The sequence below is a fragment of the Buceros rhinoceros genome, unplaced genomic scaffold (genome assembly GCF_000710305.1).
Source record: "Buceros rhinoceros silvestris isolate BGI_N320 unplaced genomic scaffold, ASM71030v1 scaffold7782, whole genome shotgun sequence".
Taxonomy (NCBI): domain Eukaryota; kingdom Metazoa; phylum Chordata; class Aves; order Bucerotiformes; family Bucerotidae; genus Buceros; species Buceros rhinoceros.
This window is the reverse complement of record NW_010397093.1, coordinates 12,544-32,044: the sequence shown is the minus strand read 5'-3', so window position 1 is coordinate 32,044 and position 19,501 is coordinate 12,544. Positions and strand designations below refer to the sequence as shown.

The 19,501-nt window shown below is 41.2% G+C and overlaps 1 protein-coding gene across 1 annotated transcript in view; it reads right to left on the bottom strand.

Annotated features, from left to right (window-relative positions):
• ANKRD1 (ankyrin repeat domain 1 (cardiac muscle)) overlaps positions 1 to 374 on the bottom strand; it is a gene marked incomplete at its 3' end in the record, with an annotated part of 7,870 nt that extends 7,496 nt beyond the window's left edge. The window contains exon 1 of the mRNA XM_010146109.1: positions 348 to 374. Within this exon, the coding sequence (XP_010144411.1) occupies positions 348 to 374 (27 nt within the window). The remainder of the gene's footprint in view (positions 1 to 347) is intronic.
• Between the last annotated feature and the right edge of the window lie 19,127 nt (positions 375 to 19,501).

Genomic DNA, 19,501 nt, shown 5'->3' with positions numbered 1-19,501 from the left:
ATAAACTTGTTAGCTTCTAAAAAAAAAAAAAAAAAGAAAATCCAGGTAAAGGCAAGTACAAAGCTAAATTTTGGTTAGTCTCTTCTTCCTGGTGAACTATGTTCTGATGCAAAATTCAAACAGCTATGTAGATGTATCAGTGGTGAGCCTCCTTCCCAAGGAAAAGTTGAAGTGAGAATACAATAGGGTAACACACAGTACGTACAGGTTTTGTACCTAGAGCACAGCACTGCTGTTAACCTGCTAAACCATCTCAATGATCCACACAGGTTGTCTCTCTCTGCCGGGAATAACGATGGTCTAGAAAGAAAAGTGGTTATGAATAAATGAAAGAAGGTTGTACCTACCAGCTCTTCTACCTTCATCATCATCATATTTGCTGGTGTTGGAAGGTTGTACTCCTGTATGACTGAAACTCCCAAGTGCTCAGGCCAGCTCTGCAGGGACGGCCACCCTAGCTTGGCTTATATATCTTTGGGAGAACTGTGCTTGAATGAGATAATCTTCCAACCTGGGAATCCAAGTATGCCCCCTGGGCTTGCCGGCTGAGAGGTAGGCTCTTGCTCATTCCAGACATGTTAATGAGCCCGATCTGGTGTCAGGCAGGCAGGGGGGCGTCAGTTGAGCAAGGAGGGTGAGCCTCGCCATCCAACCACACCGAGTATGTGAATAAGAATGAAATGTGAGCTCATCATTCCTTTGGCAATGACTGCACCGCTCAGCAATGCGAGTCATTCTGTGTTCCCAGTGCCCACTAGGACAGCTGTCTGTTGATAGAGCATTATAACTTCATTTTTTCTTTTTTTTTTAAAGTTTTTTTTAAACTGACATTCAAATGACTGTAAGACACTGGAAAGCGTAAGCATGTTATGTACAATACTTGTACCAATATCTTCCTGATGTATAGATTATAACCCCTTTAGTCTTGGAGAGCCATCCTTTTCATTGCTATTTATTCTTGGATGATAAACAGTTTTAGGGGAAGGGATTTTTTTCGTCATGATGGCAGTCTTCTATATTTGTTGGAAGGAATTCTCTGAAGGGATTACTAAGTCAGAATGATGTCTCTGGTGCTAAAAGGGCCTGTGACGTGATAAGTTACAATCAGTGTAAGATCTCAAAACAGCAAGCTTTGCATTTTTCTGGGACTTTGTCAGTGATCATAAGCAGGAAAGCAAATTAATTATATCCTATTATGCAAAAAACAAAGTAAAACTAATGACTGTTTTCTCAGGCAATATTTTCCTTGTGGATATGAGAGAATAGAGGTGAAAAAGTGATTTGTCCATTTTTAGAGATAACAATGGGATACAGACAAATATATACAGATGATGTGTGTGTTTTGGGGAATAAGAGTTATTGAGTCCTTTGAAAAAGTGTTTCTTGTGCCATTAATCAGAGGTTCTTGGAAGCAAGAGTCTAGAACACCAGCAGAAGAGAACTGTGTAAAAGGAAGATGCACTGATCTTTGCATTTAAAGAGTATGGATAAATGCCAAGAAAGATCAGTTCTGTCATTCTGCAGTGCTTGGAGTTCATGTCTGGTGAGATATAAGCCTGGCTGTAGGCCTCCAGGTCACCTGGCTGAAATGAATGCAACTGCTCAGGTGCTTCAAGTATGACACGTACATAGGAGCTTCACCAAATCAAGACCTGACTATCTTGGGTGTTGTTTATATCATTAGCATCATTAGCTTGCTGCATTCCTGACACTGACCTTTCAAGGTGTCTCTCCTCTGAAGTTTCTCCCAGTAATCTGAGTACACCCAAAGTTGTCTTCTAGTGCCCATCATACCTATGCCCTCCCTTTCCCTGAAATGAAGCTGGACATCAGGTGGTTCTTTTACTACTCAGAATATATATGACATTACAGGATGAGCCCCAGAACTAAAATAGAGTATGTGGCAGCAAGAGAAGCTTTCAGAACATTTTTTTTCAAACCTAAGTTCGGCCAGGCTGTCATTCCCCCTGAGTGGTATGTCCTGAATCACACTGATGGGCTTTTTTTTCACAGCAGTTTTGTGCTCCTGCTATATGTCTCTATGATAGGAGGCAGCTGGGTTTGGCTTTTTCTTGTGTATAAATGCGCTGTAACAACTTACCTCAATCTGTTTTGTTCTGTGACGCCTATTTGGGAGATTGTCTGGAAATCCACATTCCTAACAGGATGGCTGCAAAGACTGGTTACTGTTAAGTGGAAAGACTGCAGCAGAGACCTGATGCAGGAAGAGAAATGTAGGGGTTTGCTTTAAGAACAAAATCTGTTTAAGCAGCTGTGAAGTACCTCTGTCCCCATTGTATTTGGAGCTTACTTTTCCTTTTTTTTTAAACAGCCCGATACATGAAACTGACTCAGCAAAACTTAAACTGGAAGGTTTAAGTGGATAGATCTTCCTCTGCAAATGGTATGTAAATCCAGAGCCAGAGTAGCTTTACCAGAAACCTCAGTGCTCTGAGGGGAAACATAAACTCACTTCTCACAACATGAGTGCTATCAAAAAACCCCAGCTTATTTAGAGATAACTCAGTAATTATCTTCAAAACATCCCATCCCTGATGACTAAAAGAAGAGAAAAGATTTTTTGTTGGTTATCTGGAGTCCGAAAGGTGGCACACAGACACCCACTTTAACTTAAAGCTGGAATCTAAATTAACCTAATGGTAAATGCTTCTAAGCTAAAAGTCATGTAAACGAAGGTAACCCTGTTGAAATAGTAGAAATGCACTGACTCATATCATCTAAAGCTCTCGGCTGGATGCTTATTGCTATTGCCTAATATTGGAGGGGAAGTAGTATAATGAGCTTGCAACCTTGTGCTGGACTGTAAACACTTAATCTCCTTTCAACAAGTGATTTCTCGTTAAGGTGGTAATAGCGGATGATCAGTGGAAGATGTGTAACAGGAACCTGAAAAACTCTTGCCACTCTGCTAAAGGATAAGGGCAGAGCAATGATCTGCAAGGTGTAATGCAATCGGATGTTGTCACAAAAAAACTCCACAGAGGAAAACACAAAAGTGCAGTAGGCTCAGCGTGACAGAGAGAAAACTGTATGGTACACCCTGTTCCCTGCTATCAAAAGAGGAGTTGTCTGAATAGTGTAAGGAATTTTTGTAATTAATTTTAAGAGGTTAATGGTAGACAGAAAGCATGCGTGACACAGATGATATTGTCACCTCCTGTCAAGTGTATTACCATCATGTTTTCAATGCTGTCACTGCTGTACTCAGCTATCTTACATTTTCCAGCACTCTGCCCTTGGCTCTGTCCTTGCCTCCGAAGATGTTGCCCGTTGGAATGCCATTGTGCCTGGCTATCTCTGTCCATCTCCTGCTGCTAAATAAGTAAAGGTGTGAAAAAATCAGTTACTGGGGAGTAGTTATGCACCTGAGAGATTATCAGTCCAGCAAACTATGTTCCATGCGTGTGCAGTCAAGGATAAATTCATAGCCAAGGTACGCATAAGAAGCAGCAGCCCATAAATTACACCTCCTGGATTAGTGATCTGTTGGTATGCGATGGCTTGTTTATTTCTCAGAATGTGCGAGCATCCAGCGTGCCTTACATATACCAACGTACTACAGAGCAGTAAATAGCATCGTGGAAGAACTGTATTTGGTTCCTCCTCCTTTTTAGCTGTTTGTTTTCTGTAAAAGACAGGAAACACTTTTTATTTGTCAAACATATACTCTTTGATATTTACTGTTCAAAAAGCAGTTCAGGTGTGAGTTAACTATAATATGCCAATTATACCACTCATGCTCTGACTTTTTCAACAGAGTGATATGTATCTGTCTGCTTTTTCTAAAGTGATCAGGGAATTGCTACATCATCTGTCCAAAATAACTTGTGAACTTCTTACCAGTGTGTATTTTTGTGTATAAAACTGCTAAAGAGAAACACCTTGTCTCCTTAGGGAAAAAAACCAAAAACCCAAACCAGCCAAAACTGTTCCACCTAGAAGTTAGTTTTAAGTACAAAATTAGAATAGAAGTTTTTAAATTAAAGGATGAGGCTATAATTCTATTTCTTCAGATCAGTTGTTATTGAAGAAAGAAAGGAGTCATAGTCTGGCAAGTTGCTGGTCTAGCCAGCACAGTTCCCTGGTGTCAAAATCCAAACCAGCAATGAGTCAATAGTTGCATCATTTACTGTAGGGCTTAAAAAATCCTCCTCAAATGACATTAGGATTGGGGATTTCACGTAATAGGAAAAAACCCCAAACCCACAACTGTGATTTCTGTTTAAAAACAAGGGGTTTTAATTCACCTGAGGCCGTGAGCTTTATCACAATGACATTTGTATGACAGGTGGATCTGGCTAATTCCCCTTATTTGGTGTCAGTTGACAAGCAAGTGTAGCAAAACATGCCAGAAGGGTTGTTATCTGTGGCCAAATGGGTTTATCTACTGGCTACCTGGCCTTCCTAGTCAGCACTGTAAATCAAGGTCATGCTGCTCCAGCACACCTGTGCCAATGCTCTGCTCACATAACTTCTGACTACGTTTTTGTGTGGTCAAGTACGGTATTCTCTCAGCTGCTGTAAAAAGGCTTTTCTGTATCAATGTGGAGTTGTCTGAAAGGTTTCTGCCATTCAGAAATACTCACGAACAGCTCCAAGTTGGTCAGGAAAGGAAAGGTGCTTAGAAAACTGCAAAAGTTGTTGTTATCCTTACAGTGAGAGCATGCCTGCGAATCCTGGTCACTTGAGTCATGATCCAGCAGGTACGTGCACTGGCCAGCAGCTCTGCAGTAAAGCATGACTAGTGCTTTTGACTGGCAGCAAGGATGAATTCAGCTTCGCTCCAGAGAAGCAGTAACAATTCTTAACTTTATTTTTATTTTGAATTTCACTTTGTCTAAAGCCAGCAGTTTTTGAACCTGGCTACACTACTGCCTGAAAGCTCCAAAGTACTTCCTCTCATCCTAGCAGTACATGTCTTTTTGCTGTGTAAATGTAAGGGGATACTATGGTTTTGGCTGATACAAACACCCCTCTGAAATGCTGCATGGCACACACAGGACTGTTCCTTGTTTATGCCGAGTAAGACCAGGTTCTACTTGTCCTTCTCTCCACTTACAGAGCAAAAGTAGCAGCTCAGGAAACACAGGAGCTCTCCATTGGGCAGCATTTCCAGACTTCATTGGCTGTTCATGAGGGACCAATGGTCACTTGCAACTGGCTCCTTCAGTGTTGGGGATTCCACTCTGCAAAGGTGGCAAGTTCTGTGCAGGGCTGCTAACCAGCAGTGGCCAAATAACACTCATCTGTTGCTTTTCCCTGTAGCATTACATTACAGCACATGCTGAAGTATTTATCTAACAGGATTCCTAAATCGCTCTCCAGGCAGAATCGATCAGATTACAGTCATAACATGCAATAACAGGGAGGACCTTGGGAGGTCATCTAGTCCAAGCTTCTGCTCAAAACAAGGTCAAAATTTAATTGAAGTAAGGTTGCTGAGGGCTTCATCCAGTCAGATCTTAAAAACCTCCACGGACAGAAATTTCACAACCTCCCTGGCCATCCTGATCCAAAGCCTGAGTATCTTCATAGTGATTTTTTTTTTTCCCTTTCCCAGTTTCAGTTTATGGTCATGGTCTCTCATTCTCTTCCTGTAAACCTCTGTAAAATCCTGGCTCTGCTTTCTTTGCAACCTCCTGCTAGGCTGTCGTTAGTTTCTCTGAAACCTTGTCGTCTCAAGGCTGAAGGAGTCCAATTCACCCAGACATTTCTTACATGGTAAGTGCTCTGGCCCCTGACCATCTTGGGACTGATTTTACATCATTGTTTGGACACGTGATGAAAATACTAAATGATGTTGTACCAGGAACTGATCCTTGTGGGAGTCTGCTGGAAATAGTTCCACGCGTTACTCTCACTCCTTTGCGATCTGTCAGTGAGCCAGCTTTTAGTTCTTCCAAAGTACATCCTTTTAATTCCATATAATGCATACTTTTTAATCATACCAACATATGCCGTGAAATGAAATGCTTTGGCAAGCCCCAAATAAACCGCATTAACATGAATGCTACTCTCAATTACACCTTTCATCCCATGGAAAAAGACTTGTTTAAAAAGATCTGCTTTGCATCCAGCCACATGGGTTGGCATTCATGCATGTCTCCACTTCTTTTTTTGATAGAACTTTGGTTAACCCTTTCCACTGTTTTCCTGGAACCTAGTCAGGTCAGCCTGCCTGTTCTTCTCTTTCACCATTTTCAGCCAGTCAAAATACCTTGGGAGCTAAGGAAAACAAAAAGGAGCTTCTCTGCTTTACTGGCCTGAGGCTGACTTTGTAGATCTTTGGATGAAACCCAAGCGGATGTTCTACATCAGGGAGGTTCCTGCGTCTCGTGATTAAAAGGGAGCTCAGGGAATTCAGGTTAGAAAGAATCGGCTGGATTTTGCTTAAAAACAGGAGGATGTTTCTATAGAACATTGATTTTGTAATCTCAGGAAAACAATAGTGTGTCACAATACTGGTATAATACATGCACTCAGGCACAGCAGCTTTCTTGTATTGAAACCTTATCCTCTATAATGTTAGAAACAGGTTGAGAAGATCTTGAAAATTGCCACTGCCTGGAAAAAACAACCCTTTTATGTTTGTGGGTTGGGGTTTTTTTTTCTTTTAACATATTGCAATTAAAATGTAAATGCATAAATCTGCTTCACATTAAATTTGCTGAAAAGCTTTTTTCCTTCCTTTCATGAGATGAGGTTTCATTGGCAGTGAGATATTATTGGATTTGCATCCAAGCTATTTTTAACAAAGATCTCCTTTGATTGCCATAATACCAGTGAGGGTGCAAAAGCACTGATGCAACTTCAGAATTACATTACATCGTATTATGTTGGTCGTCCTCTTGGGGTTAGAGGGTAAGTACTTCTGTGACTGCAAACACAGATGGAAAAATCAATTTTCTCTTTTTTATCAGTTTGTTACAGACACAGTGCGTATGCTAAAAATGCAATTGGAGTTTAATTTTAGAGAGTAATTAAAAAGCAAACAAACAAAACCAACCGAACAACAAAAAAACCCAACCCACCTTTTCCTCTGAAGTATCATAATCAGAGGCAAATTTATGTCAGATGATGAACTTGGAAGAAACCTCGTGCCCTTCTTTAACACACAGGAGTTTTACGGGAGTCTGTTACAACACTTTGGCATGAGCTTCCTGTATTCTGTTTTATTTCAGGAGAAGGTGTAGAGAATGTATGAAAAAGGAGGAAGAGGAGTGAATGGTCTAAATGGGTTTCTCTGGGCCTGCATACTGCAATGTATTAATTTACAAACACTATTTTTAGTAAGTTATTTCACAAGAGAAAATACCAACGTTTCCACCACAGCTATTTTCTCTCAGCAAATGCGTTTTCACACCAGAGCCAGTTGGATAAGGAGACCATGGGGTAGGCCTTTTCCCCCCAAAATCTGTGTTATCCAAATTAAGGCGCTAGAAAGGTAACTACAGGCTGTGTCTCGATGGTTCTTGCTGAGGCTGTACGAAGCCCATACTCTGCCCATATCTAACCCACATACCCTGTAAGAAATTTTCTATGAGCTTTTCTTTTTTCTTTTTTTAATTCATGTCTTTTTAGACGACCTGTGTGGCAAAGCCAGTGTAGGGGTAGGCTGTTCTCACTATAATGTGATAGAAACATCAGGGAGAGCCTTCACCAGGGCATTGCAGGTGAGGATACAGGACAGTATTAATCCAAATGAAACACACTGAATTTCAGGGTGAAGAAGTGTAAAAAAAGACATATTCTTTCCTTTTTCTTAGGGATACAAGAAAAAAAATCAAGAAACTGAGAGCACTGAATTATGTTCTCGTTTATCTATGCCCAACTTTTCAGGTGACCAAGGGTTCTCACTAGATGACCAGAGAAATGAATGCATTCAATGATGTTTCAGTCTGAACGGAACGAAGAGGCTGCTGCCTTTGACACTCTGATTCAGACCACGGTGTTGGCTTTATTTCAAGTGAGTGGCCATTCAATTCGGTTGAGTAACCCAATGCTTTTGTATCACATTGCATGGTGGGGAGAGGACATTGCTTTCCGGCTTAACAGCGTGAGTGGGAGAACTGGTCTGGAGGAAATAAGAAATCCCCCAGACCTTTGCCAAGAAACTACATCTTGTGGAACATAGCACAGTTTTGTCTACTTATTTCGTTTTGTTCATACAGTCTTTCTGCAATTCCTGGTTTTGGCAGAAAATAGAACAGAAATGCTGAAACATCGCATGTCCATCTGAATTCCACTGGGCTCGCAGATTTCCTGAAGTGAGGAAGTACAGGGCCGTCTCAGACTGACAACAACATTGTCTGATTTCCAGCCCAAATAGGTGTAGGAAAATGTTTTCCCTCCTTTTCAATGTTCTTGAGCCTTATTTGTCAAAGGTCAAACTCATGGTTGCAGTCAAACTCTTACATTTACACGATTGCTTGGCATGGTAGACAGTTTGTAGCCGGGTACAGATGAATTTGTGGTTATCCTCACAATTTCGTCTCTTAGTGCCTGAGCATAGAAATCAGGAGAAAAAAATTCACTCTCTTTTGAGGAGAAAAGAATATTCACTTGAGAGGTATATGATGCTTGTCACTTCCTACCAGGTGACCCAGAGACCTGCACCAGTGAAAGATGTAAGAATTGTTGCTTTGGTCAAAAGTCAGTCAATCAATAAATTAGCAACAGGAGAAAAAATATATCCTGAAAAGAGCCAAAATAAAGCAGTGCCACATGCTTTGAACATCTATCTAGCAATAAGAACACTGTCAGTGTATGATACATCCTACAATGGTCATCTTATGTTTGAGAGCCTCTGTCATGCACAGCCTCTATCCTAGAAGCACAAACACAGGGACTTAAAACACTGAATTTGGACTACCAGCTCTAATAAAACTTGAAGAAATCTATCCCAAGAGCGTATATCCATGCCTGCCTCAGCTCAATGCCTCAGATTTCATGGAAATTGTATAGATTAGTGCTGGTGAGGGTGGGAATGAAAGTCAACTACTAAACGCACTTTGCATTTCCACTTATGATTTGTGCAACCAGGAACTAGTGTGAGAAAATGGTAGATTTTACCTTCAGATGAAAAATGTGTAGATGAAGCAGTTTCTGGATATGAAATCTTAAGGCTGTAGTAACATATTTGACTCTACTGTCTGAACATTTTTTTCAGAAATGAGAGATAGTCACATGAAGGTGAATTTTTCGAAAGACACAATTTCTAGACAACTGCAACATTAAAATGCTCAGCTTTGGAGAAGTCCTGCCCTTTCTGATCTGAAGTTAGCATCAAGCATCTGAAAATATTTCTACGGTCCCTGAGTCCCTGAAGAGCACATGTTGGGTTACGACCCACTTTTTCTGATGCTGAAAGGGAACAGTCATAGTGCCTCTCCCTGTGCAAGCTAGTTAACAACACCAACAAAGCAACTTTCACATTTCATTTAAGATGATGGAAGGATAACTACATTTGTAATTACTTACAACTTTAATGCTTAATTTTCCACTGACCTTTCAAAGAACTACATTTGTGCTGAGCTGCGTAACCCATAGTGGGCACGTGTTCTTCATGTGCTAGGATGAGAAATGGTTCTAGAAATTAGATGAAAGCAAATCCAGCTTTGCTTTTCTGTTATTGCAAGCTGGTAAATACTTAGCTAGGAACGCAAGGAAAGCAGCAGCCTTGCTATCTGATTATCTCTTTACTATTTTGCTGAAGCATGTCACTTAGTCTTTCTAAAATTAACACCACACCCCACAAGCCCATGTCCCCTATCAGAACTCTTGGTGCATGCATAAAAATGATGATGGCACATTTGTTTGGTGCCTGGTTGTAACAGAATGAAGGCACTGAAAAAGCTGTCTTTATCCGTGGGTGCCGTAAGTAATTCATAAATAAAACTAGAAAAAAGCTTAATACCTCAAGAAAGAGGTTAAAAAGTAATTTTTATTTTTAATTACAACTGTACATTTGAGAATGGCACTTGTTAATCTCTTATCAAAGCATTTTATTTTTCTTTGATCTAACTGTAATTTATTGAGAGCAGTTGCCACAGGCATCTGTAATCCTGCTTTAAATCCCTCTGTGCATTCCACTCTGTTCCAGGCTGGCCTTTTCCCATGCAGCGTGGTGAATTCTCCCAGGGTATTCTCTCTTTTGTTTGTATGTGCATCTCCTGTTTGTCTCTCTGGGAGTTACAGGCACACACATACACATGTACAGTCCCTTCAAGTGTATGTTTTCTTTGTGGTTTTTTTACATAGTCATTAATTAATACAGTTATTTGCTACTCAGGAAGATCTCAGCTGTCTGTATTAGCTGGGCCCTCAGAATGTGGGGAAAAGATAAACATTTTCTTGCTTGTTACTAAGAATAACAGCAGGGACGTGTGCTAGCAGCTTTCACAGAATTATAGTGTTTCATTGGCATATATGATATTTTAAAAAAAAATTGAGATTTGAACCTCAAACTAAGAGCTGTAAAATGGTAGAACCTCTTTACCTTGTAAATGCCAAGGTAAGTGGTCTGGGCAATTTTGAAGCAATCCCACAGTCTTTCCATACGTGCAGTGAAGTGCTTACACACATAAGGCATTTTGCATTGGTGGACTGTGCCAAAGCCGCTGACCTGGCACAGAAGTACTCCAGTGAAACGCACGCTTCTGAAATGGTAGCTAATACGTGCCGAGACTAATGGACCCATTTCTTACTGAAAATAAACCCAAGCACAGTGGATCGTAGCAATTGCTTAGCCATCAAAAATCACAAGAGACTTAAGTGCCAACCTGGAAACAGAATCAGGCAACTCGCAGGTTCTTGGCCGTGGTGCTTATCCTTGTTCAAAACAAAGTTACAGTTGGGTGACATCAGTCCATGTGGTGTCCATAGATTTTTTTAAAAAAAAACCTATAAACCTGCAAATCGTAACTGCACAGGTGAATATTCAAGCAATTCTATGACTAAGCTAAATTACTGCACCGTGTTAACCTAGTCTTGATGGGCATAGCTGTCCCCAGGCCACCAGTATTAGGCAGACCAATGTTTTGTTTGTACTGTGACCTCTCCTTGCTCCTCAGGCCCCCACAAGGAATCGCTGTTCAAAGATGGGCACATTGGCTTACCTTAAAGAAGCATTGCTATGCAGGAGTTTTTCTGATTTCACCCTTTCCATGGTAACGTAGGTTCTTTCCAGAGAAACAACATACAGGTGATTAATAAAGTAAACAGATTTTGAAATCTTGTGAAGTCTCCTTGCTATCCTAGTGACAAGTCAGTATTTACTCTTAAGAAGTTATTTAAAGCTGTTATCACATTATTGCAGATGAATCAATCAAAAAAATCAGAAAATAGGCAGTGATGTCCAGATATTGTAAACAAGTAGTCTTTGAACATCTGTTTCATCTGAGGCACTTTTATGTCACATGCTTGTTCCCATTTCTAATCAGTGCTAGAGTGTGGAGGCTTGGCCAAGGCTGGAACATGTGACAACAAGTGACTCACCTTGTTCACCTGCTTTTCATTCAGCTGGTTTCTCCACAGAAGGCACACATGGCTTCAGATCACATTAGCATTTAAGAGCCAGAGGAAGAGGTGTACTTGAAGTCCTGTAGAATGATCACTTCTCTTTTGCTTTGAGGGCCAAGTGACACTCCACATACTCTGGATTATCAACCTCATCCTGTTCTTTCAACACAGGCCCTTGCTTGAGGAAGAACCAGGCCAAACAGTGAGCGTGACCACTGACTTTTCCATGCATATGAAAGTAGGCAATATGGAATACAGCTAGCAAGAAAATAGAGCTTGAGAAAAAAGAGAGAGGTAGAGGATGAAGATCTGACCCCAGCAGAAATAATCTTTTATTGAAAAAACAAACAAACAAACAAACCAACCAACAATGAGTACTTTCTTTAGGCATGCATTTTCTTTAAAGCGATTACTTCAATGATCACAGCATTTCTTTACACAAAACTGGAGACTAATACAACCTTATGCTATGTTCTGTTGACTTTTGATCTGAAAACATATACTGTGCACTTTAAATGGTCATATGTTTTCTTCCAGGCTGAACTCAAGTCTGGACTCACATTATCCCCCAAATTGCTAAGGAATAAAATGTATTTTGACAGTTGTTTGGTTTTTCAGCAATTCCCACTGGAAGTTTTTTTTCTGTCTTGTGCCAGTTCCTAATTCTTTTGTAGTCACCCTTTTCAGACAGACCACCACGTACTTCTTGGGATTTGTTTACATGAGTTATTTATTGTGCTGGAGGGGTTATTTTTGGTAAATGTCCACCGCTTCTATGCTTGGAGTTCTGCAGTCCCTCCCTTTGTGGGACAGGAGTCAAGTCACACCCCAGCATGCCCTGCAGAGATTCACTGTCCGTGTGAGCGCAGGGTCCTACAGCAATCACCACACTAGCTGTGCACGCTGTGAGCTTAAGACAGGCAGCCTCATTGCTGGTAACGGCATAGTGTGTGGTCATACCGCCCCAGAGCCATAACACATTGCAGCAAACTGTAGCCCTTCCCCATGTTTGCTGCACCAAGTGGGCAGTGTAGCCATACCCAGAAGGGTCCTGAGAACATGCAAGGATAGGACATACATGCTTGCCACTAGCTGAGAGACTAGGGGAAAACCCTCTCTGCACACAGGCATTTCTTGGTTTCTATGGTTATCATGAGTTTTGTGTCAAAAAACACAAGTCATGTCCTTTGCAAGAGCCAGTAAGAGAGGCAGACTAGTTCCTTTATGATCTGATGGCTTTGACCACCTGCTGGCAGACATTTGAAATCCTTCAGCTAATTAGAGCGTAAGGATCTGCCAATTTTGTCTTGACAGAAATAGCCACAAGCACAAATTACATAAATTCAATCTATATATAGAGTCTATAAAACGTAAGTGAATTAACGGGACATAGGTTATTGAAACATAACAGGACCTAATGAACTACTCACTGTGGAGAGAAGTGGTATCACAGGAATAACCTGTGTTTTATTTTGCATTATTTTACTATAGATACCTAATGTCTATAGATATTTTACTATAGATACCTAAATATCTAATGGCTTTAGACCCGTTAGAAGCAGCTATAATTCTGTACTTGTCAGAACAGTCAGAAATGTCTTGTTTAAAATTTACTTCAAACCGATATTACAAACATATTTGACTGGATGTTTCAACTCATTTTAAACAGTCATACTTCCAGCATTTCATTCAAGCAGATAATTCAAAGTTTTCGGAATGAACTGGTAAGTTTTACCCATGGATTATCTATATTTCAGGATTTTTATCTGTATTTTCAGTATGTATTTCTTAAATTTCAGTATCTATTTCTCTTTCCAGGTAGTAAGCTCTTCAGTTTTTAACTTACATGAGTTGAAGGCTATGGCCTAAAATCTAGTCTCCTGAGAAACCACAGATGACTTTGAAGCCTCCCCCATAACCAGCTCTTACCTGGCTAAACTGGCTAAAAATCATCTGGCTGAAGCTAGTATCTCCAAAACAGAGATGATGCTAACAGAAGAAGCCCTTGAGCTATTCCTTTGCTACATAAGAGCACCATCAGTTAAAAGCAGAAGTCCAAAAATCATAGATTAGTCTACAATGCCTTTTGATAACCCATTAACCACAAAATAGGTGCTACCTTCAGCATCTTTGCAGAAGATTGTGCCAAAGTTACACTGGACTTGGCTGCGGTTACTCCAGTTCCCTTAAGATGACAACCAAGCATTTCACCCTCTTTTTGAACAGCACACAGCAAATTTATCTCACGTCCTGCTGTCTGTGTGCTGTCAGCCAGTGAGATGGCTTATGAAGAACCATCACACAAAGCAAAGTATCTGTATGGAAGGCGTTGCCAGATGCAGTAAAATGGCCACAAACATCAGCATGTTGAAGTGCACAGCTTGTCTCTGTGTAAAGGCCTTTCACCTCTCCTTCAGTATATTATTTGTCCAAAGTCAACTAAACACAGAAACTCAACCACAAGACTTCCCAGCTGACAGAAACAAGTTATTAATACCAGTTCTGCTCACGGGAGAGAAATGGAAACAGCTTCTCTGAAAAATTCACCAAGTGCTGCTTGTTCTAAGCATAGATGCGTTTCCACAGTCGTCTTGTCACAGCTTTCAAGGACAGTTATCTGCAAGTTTATTGCTAGGCTGAACCAGTGTAGTGAATTCCTCGAGCTTAGCATACTTCTTACCTCATTAAGACCGCTTCAGCGTGAGGGGTGAAAGGGAATAGCTGCTAACAGTATCTTTAAAAAAATGTCATGAGGTATTTATTAGCCATAATAGTCCCAAGTGAGAAAGAGAAGTCAAGTAACTCAGTCAAGTCCAACGAGGACAAACTCAGCTACTCTGAGGAGCTGAACGTGGTGCTGCAAACACACTTCCCTCTCAGAGCCAGTGCTGCACCACCTCTGCAGCCCCTGCAGCTGCACGTTCATGGAGCCACTAAGTCCAGGTAAAACATGTTGGGTCAGAAGCTTGCAGAATTTTGGCTGAGGACTAATAACCTCAGCAGCTGCTGATTCTCCCTTCTCGTCTCTGTACAGGGAATGCAAGCCCTTTACACTAGAAACTATTCCCAGTTGCAGCTGCTTGGTATTCATAACAAATGGCTAATGGCTAAAATTGTGCTACGGACAGTGTCACCTTTCATGTCATATGGGGACAACTGCGGCTGGGATACTGAGGTGTCATCCCAACATCATCTGGAGCCATAGTCCTAGACCAGGAATTGCTGTTCCTGAGCAGTAAGTTCTGCTCCTTGCTGATGCCTTCTTTGTATCAAGTTACAGCTTCCTGATGTTAGAGACGCAGCAGAAGCAGGTAGCTGCCACTGGGTCTCACTGCAAGGAAGTGTAACTGTAGTAGCCCTGTCTATGACGTGCATTTAAATCAGGTTTGATTCCAGGTTCCACCAGGACAAGTGACATGCACATCCCGTTCTGGAATCCCTGCAAGTCTGTGCTTTGTAAAGCAGTGTGCCTTTTGTGTGACTGTTTGGTACCATTGGGAGAAAACATCAGGAGGATTTATTCTGTTGATGAATGAAGAAGGGAGCTGAGTTGCTGCTGGCCAAAGTGAAGTTCCTACTGGATTGCTCTGGCATGCATGTTTTCAAGTCATCCTGAATCAGTTTTCTGGGAAGAACGTGGCATTCTACTCATTTACACTGTAAAACTAATATGAAAGTATATTTCCATGAATCAGTTTTCCAACTCCCAGAATTTTGCAATCTTTTGAAAATCTGCTTTATGTTAGAAATAGTTTTGTTAAGACAGAATGAGATGCCACAAACATCCTGATGAGCTATAAAGCACAAAGAGAAACTATTACACTGCGTAGAGATACCAGTGCAGGCCAGTGACCAGAAAGTGCAATGTGTCCCATTCACATTCAGACATCTTGGATATGGTGGACTTAGTGAAAGTATTTGGAACAATTCTGGTTTGTGCACAGGAACAACTTGGCTAGGATTTCCTGATGTTCATCAGCCAAATAACTTCAAGAGGTTTCTTGAAGTGTAGGGTGCGTATTGCCACCCAAATCAGTAGAACTGGTGTATCTGACAGTCATATATGATTGTCTGTCTTTCTCCAGCTCTAAATCTAGATTTGATGGATGGAGATTTGAACTCAGGGCCAAAGGTTCATACAGAACAGAAGGAAACATCATTGGCTTTCTCTGTTTTGTCACAGAACAAAAGCCACTGGACCCCAGTTCTGCTCCTGTGCAAGGACAGGGTGCATTGCATTAAGTGCTATCAACCTTTCAAAGGCTCTGGGTTTATTTGTAAAATGACAAGGAAAAACCACACGATATCTTTCTTGTTTAGAGGACAAATGTTCTCACAAAACAAATCCAGCAACAAAAGGGAGTGGTGGGGAAAGCTGAAGAGCATTTGGTTTCACTAACAGTCTAGTCAGATGAAAATATCCCTCCTGTATCTGTATCTCAGGGTGTGTTGCTGGTCAAGTGCAGCCAAGATGTATCATGGTCAGCCAAGAGAGCACCAATTTTGGTCTGCTGTGTTGAGGATGAGATTTACTAGAGTGTATTTGTGTATATAGAATCGGTATAAAGAGGCACCACAATGTTTGTTATCAAGTAGGGAAATGGCCTCATCCTGAAATGCCCTGAGATCATCTGCCTGGTGCTGAGCCACTAGACTCCTGTGGGAGTTAACTGTTGCTGAGAGCCTTTGGTATCTTAGGGTGCACCTCACTCGGAGGGCAATGTACAGGGTCCTGCTTCTCAAATGCTTTCAAACCCGCCGCCTTCCCTGTAGCGTAATCCTAGAATTTGGCACTGGCATGTAGATTTTGTGCCCCCTTTTGTTGTCACACACATAAATTAATGTGCAATTGTTATTGAGAGATGAGTAATTTTGCCATTGCTGAAAGAACTTTTTCTGATGCAAAGCATAGAAATAGTGTCTGTCTCAAGGGAAAACTAAAAACACGACTTTCAGACAGTAATGCCTCTTGCCCTCTCTCTGATGAGCATCCTCTCTTCTTGTACTAATTTAATGTTGCATTTCGTAATGAAGCAATCCCTGCAAAGGGTTCCTAACATTTGCAAGAATCTTGACTCTGAGTTTGACTTGGGTTTTAGTTTCAGTTTGTGCTGTTGAAGAAACGATCTTTGAAACTGAAACCAATCTATAATGGACTGATCTGGATTTCTAAATCCACTTACACCTTTTACAGAAGAGTATCAGATACTTTTAAGCAGTGTTTTAGCTCGAACTGACCCTCTGAACTGGACGCCAAGAAACAAGCACTTTACATGAAATGATGTATCTGGGAAGGAAAAAGTAACCCTAATGGATTAGCAAATTCAGGAACTCGTTCAGAGTTTAGATTTGTAGAGGATCTGGGGTTTTGGCTTTCATGTATATGAGATGAATCCTTTCCAGTCCCTCTGATGGTGGCATTATGTCTGCACTTATGAATATCATAAACAGATCATACCAAATCCATTCACAATGACATTTCTTAAATTTACACTCACAACATGATTCAACATGAATACTGTTATACTAAAAATGGAAGGAATGGCGAATAATAATAATAAATGCAAACATATGCATTACTCTTTGCTATTCCTGTACTATTCCTTTTGTTGTTTCTTTTACACCCTTTCTAACAAGACAGTGAAAGTGAATCTCTAATCCATAACTGCTAATCTCTGATACCATATTCTAGCATACTAAGATGCTTCTGAAATAAAACCTCTTAGTTTCTTATTTAATTTGTATTCTCCACTCCCTTAAATGTTTGGAAGCATTTAAAGCATAGGTTTGTACACAACACAGAAGACATCTGTCCATGGGGCTGCAGAATTGTGTGGTATTAATTTACATAGGGTAGGTTCTTTTAAATCACAAGATACTTCTCTATGACGGCATGATTTAATATAATTTATTCACATTCATACCATATCTTCTTAAAGCAATTGTAAACTCTGCTATTTGCGTATTATTGCATTTTCATAAAATGATGTCATAAATAAATGCTAGTTTATAGAATACTGGCATGGTATTGACCAAGTCTGAATGCAGCTGGTTTTAACCAGGAGGATAACACAAAAATGCTCATTACAGCTCATGGATAGTGAGAATTACAACAAATGTTATACAGACTCATTGTTCTCTGGTTTTAAATCCAAGCCATCCCTGCCCTCCGCTAACAAGTTGTGCTGAACTAGCAGGTGTTTCTACTAAGCACCACCCCTGGTAGGTAGCTAGTAAGAGGGAAGAGGAGATTAGCCCTACCTGGGCAAGCAAGCTGAAGTGGAGTGGAGCAGTTTTGGATGATGGCAGTCTCATTACTAGCCTTGAACTGAAGTAAGTGCTACCTTTATTTTGGGCTGTGGTTGAGGGAAATCTGCTTGCTTTGTTTAAAGTCATATGCTGTAGCCTGGTTACTGTGTTTGTTATATATAATGGGCCTCAAAGGATTTGTGCTATGAAAGCATTGCCTGTGTGATCTGAGATGTTGTGTAGATGTTCAGATTTTGTTTGAGTGTTTGGATTCTGTTCTCCAGCTAGCTGTCATTCCCCAGGGTGAGTAATGCCCAAAAAATGGGTAGGTGGAAACTCCACTAAGTTCTGTGAAGCTGTAACTCTAATCTATATGCTAGACTTTTGAGTTCCCTAATATGTAGGGCAGAAGATAAATAAAAAAATAAAATGGGCATGATTCCTATGTTTCTTGTGGAGTATTGAGCAAAGGGATATGATGTGAATAGAAGCCTTCAGTTTGTGATAGACCATTTGCTGATGCTCTACAGGAGCAGTTCTTTCAGTGAAGTGGAGGTGGGGAAATAAAATCCTATATTTGCTTTTTTTTTTTTGATGAATCTGCTTTTCTCTACTGCAGCCTTCTGGCCCCTCATTTGGAGGGGGGGAGTGGGGAGCCAACCAAAACACAACCCAGAGACCTAACCCTCATGCAGCCTCTCTGCCTCTCTGATACTTGCCTAAAAAACCCTCACTCCTCATACCACTTGTCCCCTCACTAATCCCTGCTGCTCCCTCAGGCTGCAGGAGGGATATAAACCACTGAACTAGGAAACCACCGAGGCATGGGAGCAGCTCTAGAACATACCACTTGGATGTATTGCACTATGAGGGGTATTACCAACACTCCAGGAAAGGGAGTATTGTCTAACCTGGTAGCTGCGATGGTCGCACAAACCCCCAGATGCAGGGAGGTGCTTGTGTCTGGCTGGAGTGGGGTGTGGAGGAGCTCTGCAGCTGGCCACACATGGACTCTGCTTGAAGGGCTTTATCTCCGCTGGTGGTAAAGGGTTGCTGAGTCCTGGAGGCAGCAGGTTCTTCTGTTTCTGTTATGTTGTGACAGAGCAGAGGTTGTTACTCAAAAATGTCTGCTGACATCAAGCTATGTTTTGACTGGGAGTGTGCCAGTGTCCACCTTAGTATTTACTGGTAGGTCTCAAGGAGCAAGAAAACTGTGTTTAAGAGTTGCCAAACATGGCAGACAAGAAGAAACTTGATGTTTTGCAGGCATGTTTCACTTTTGGCCTTGCTGTTTCACTGGAATCAGTCCAGGTAGCGCTGCATTCTTTTACTCTCTGTAGCTACAACAGCAGGTCCTTGTTGAAAGCCTAATTTTATCATTGACCTTTAGTGGCTACAGGGCAGGATGTGTCCTGCCCGTGTCCACGATGGTGCATTGCGAATTACTCTCCCCCCCTTACATGTTTGAAATTGTCATGAATGGTGCTCTGTTCTGCCTGTGTCTGAATCCTGTCACCGCTGTGGTACCTAGAGCGGGTGAGCTGGATGACTAAACTGTGTTTGGCTGCAGTTCTTGGCCAGAGCCTTCCTGTGACTATCTACTCTTGCTAATACCCTGCTAACTCTCTCCAGAGCTCTTTGTTACAGGTGCTCGTGTTACAACCCCCAGTTTTTCTTTCCCTCTGTCCCCCAGCAGCGGTGAGCCTGCAAA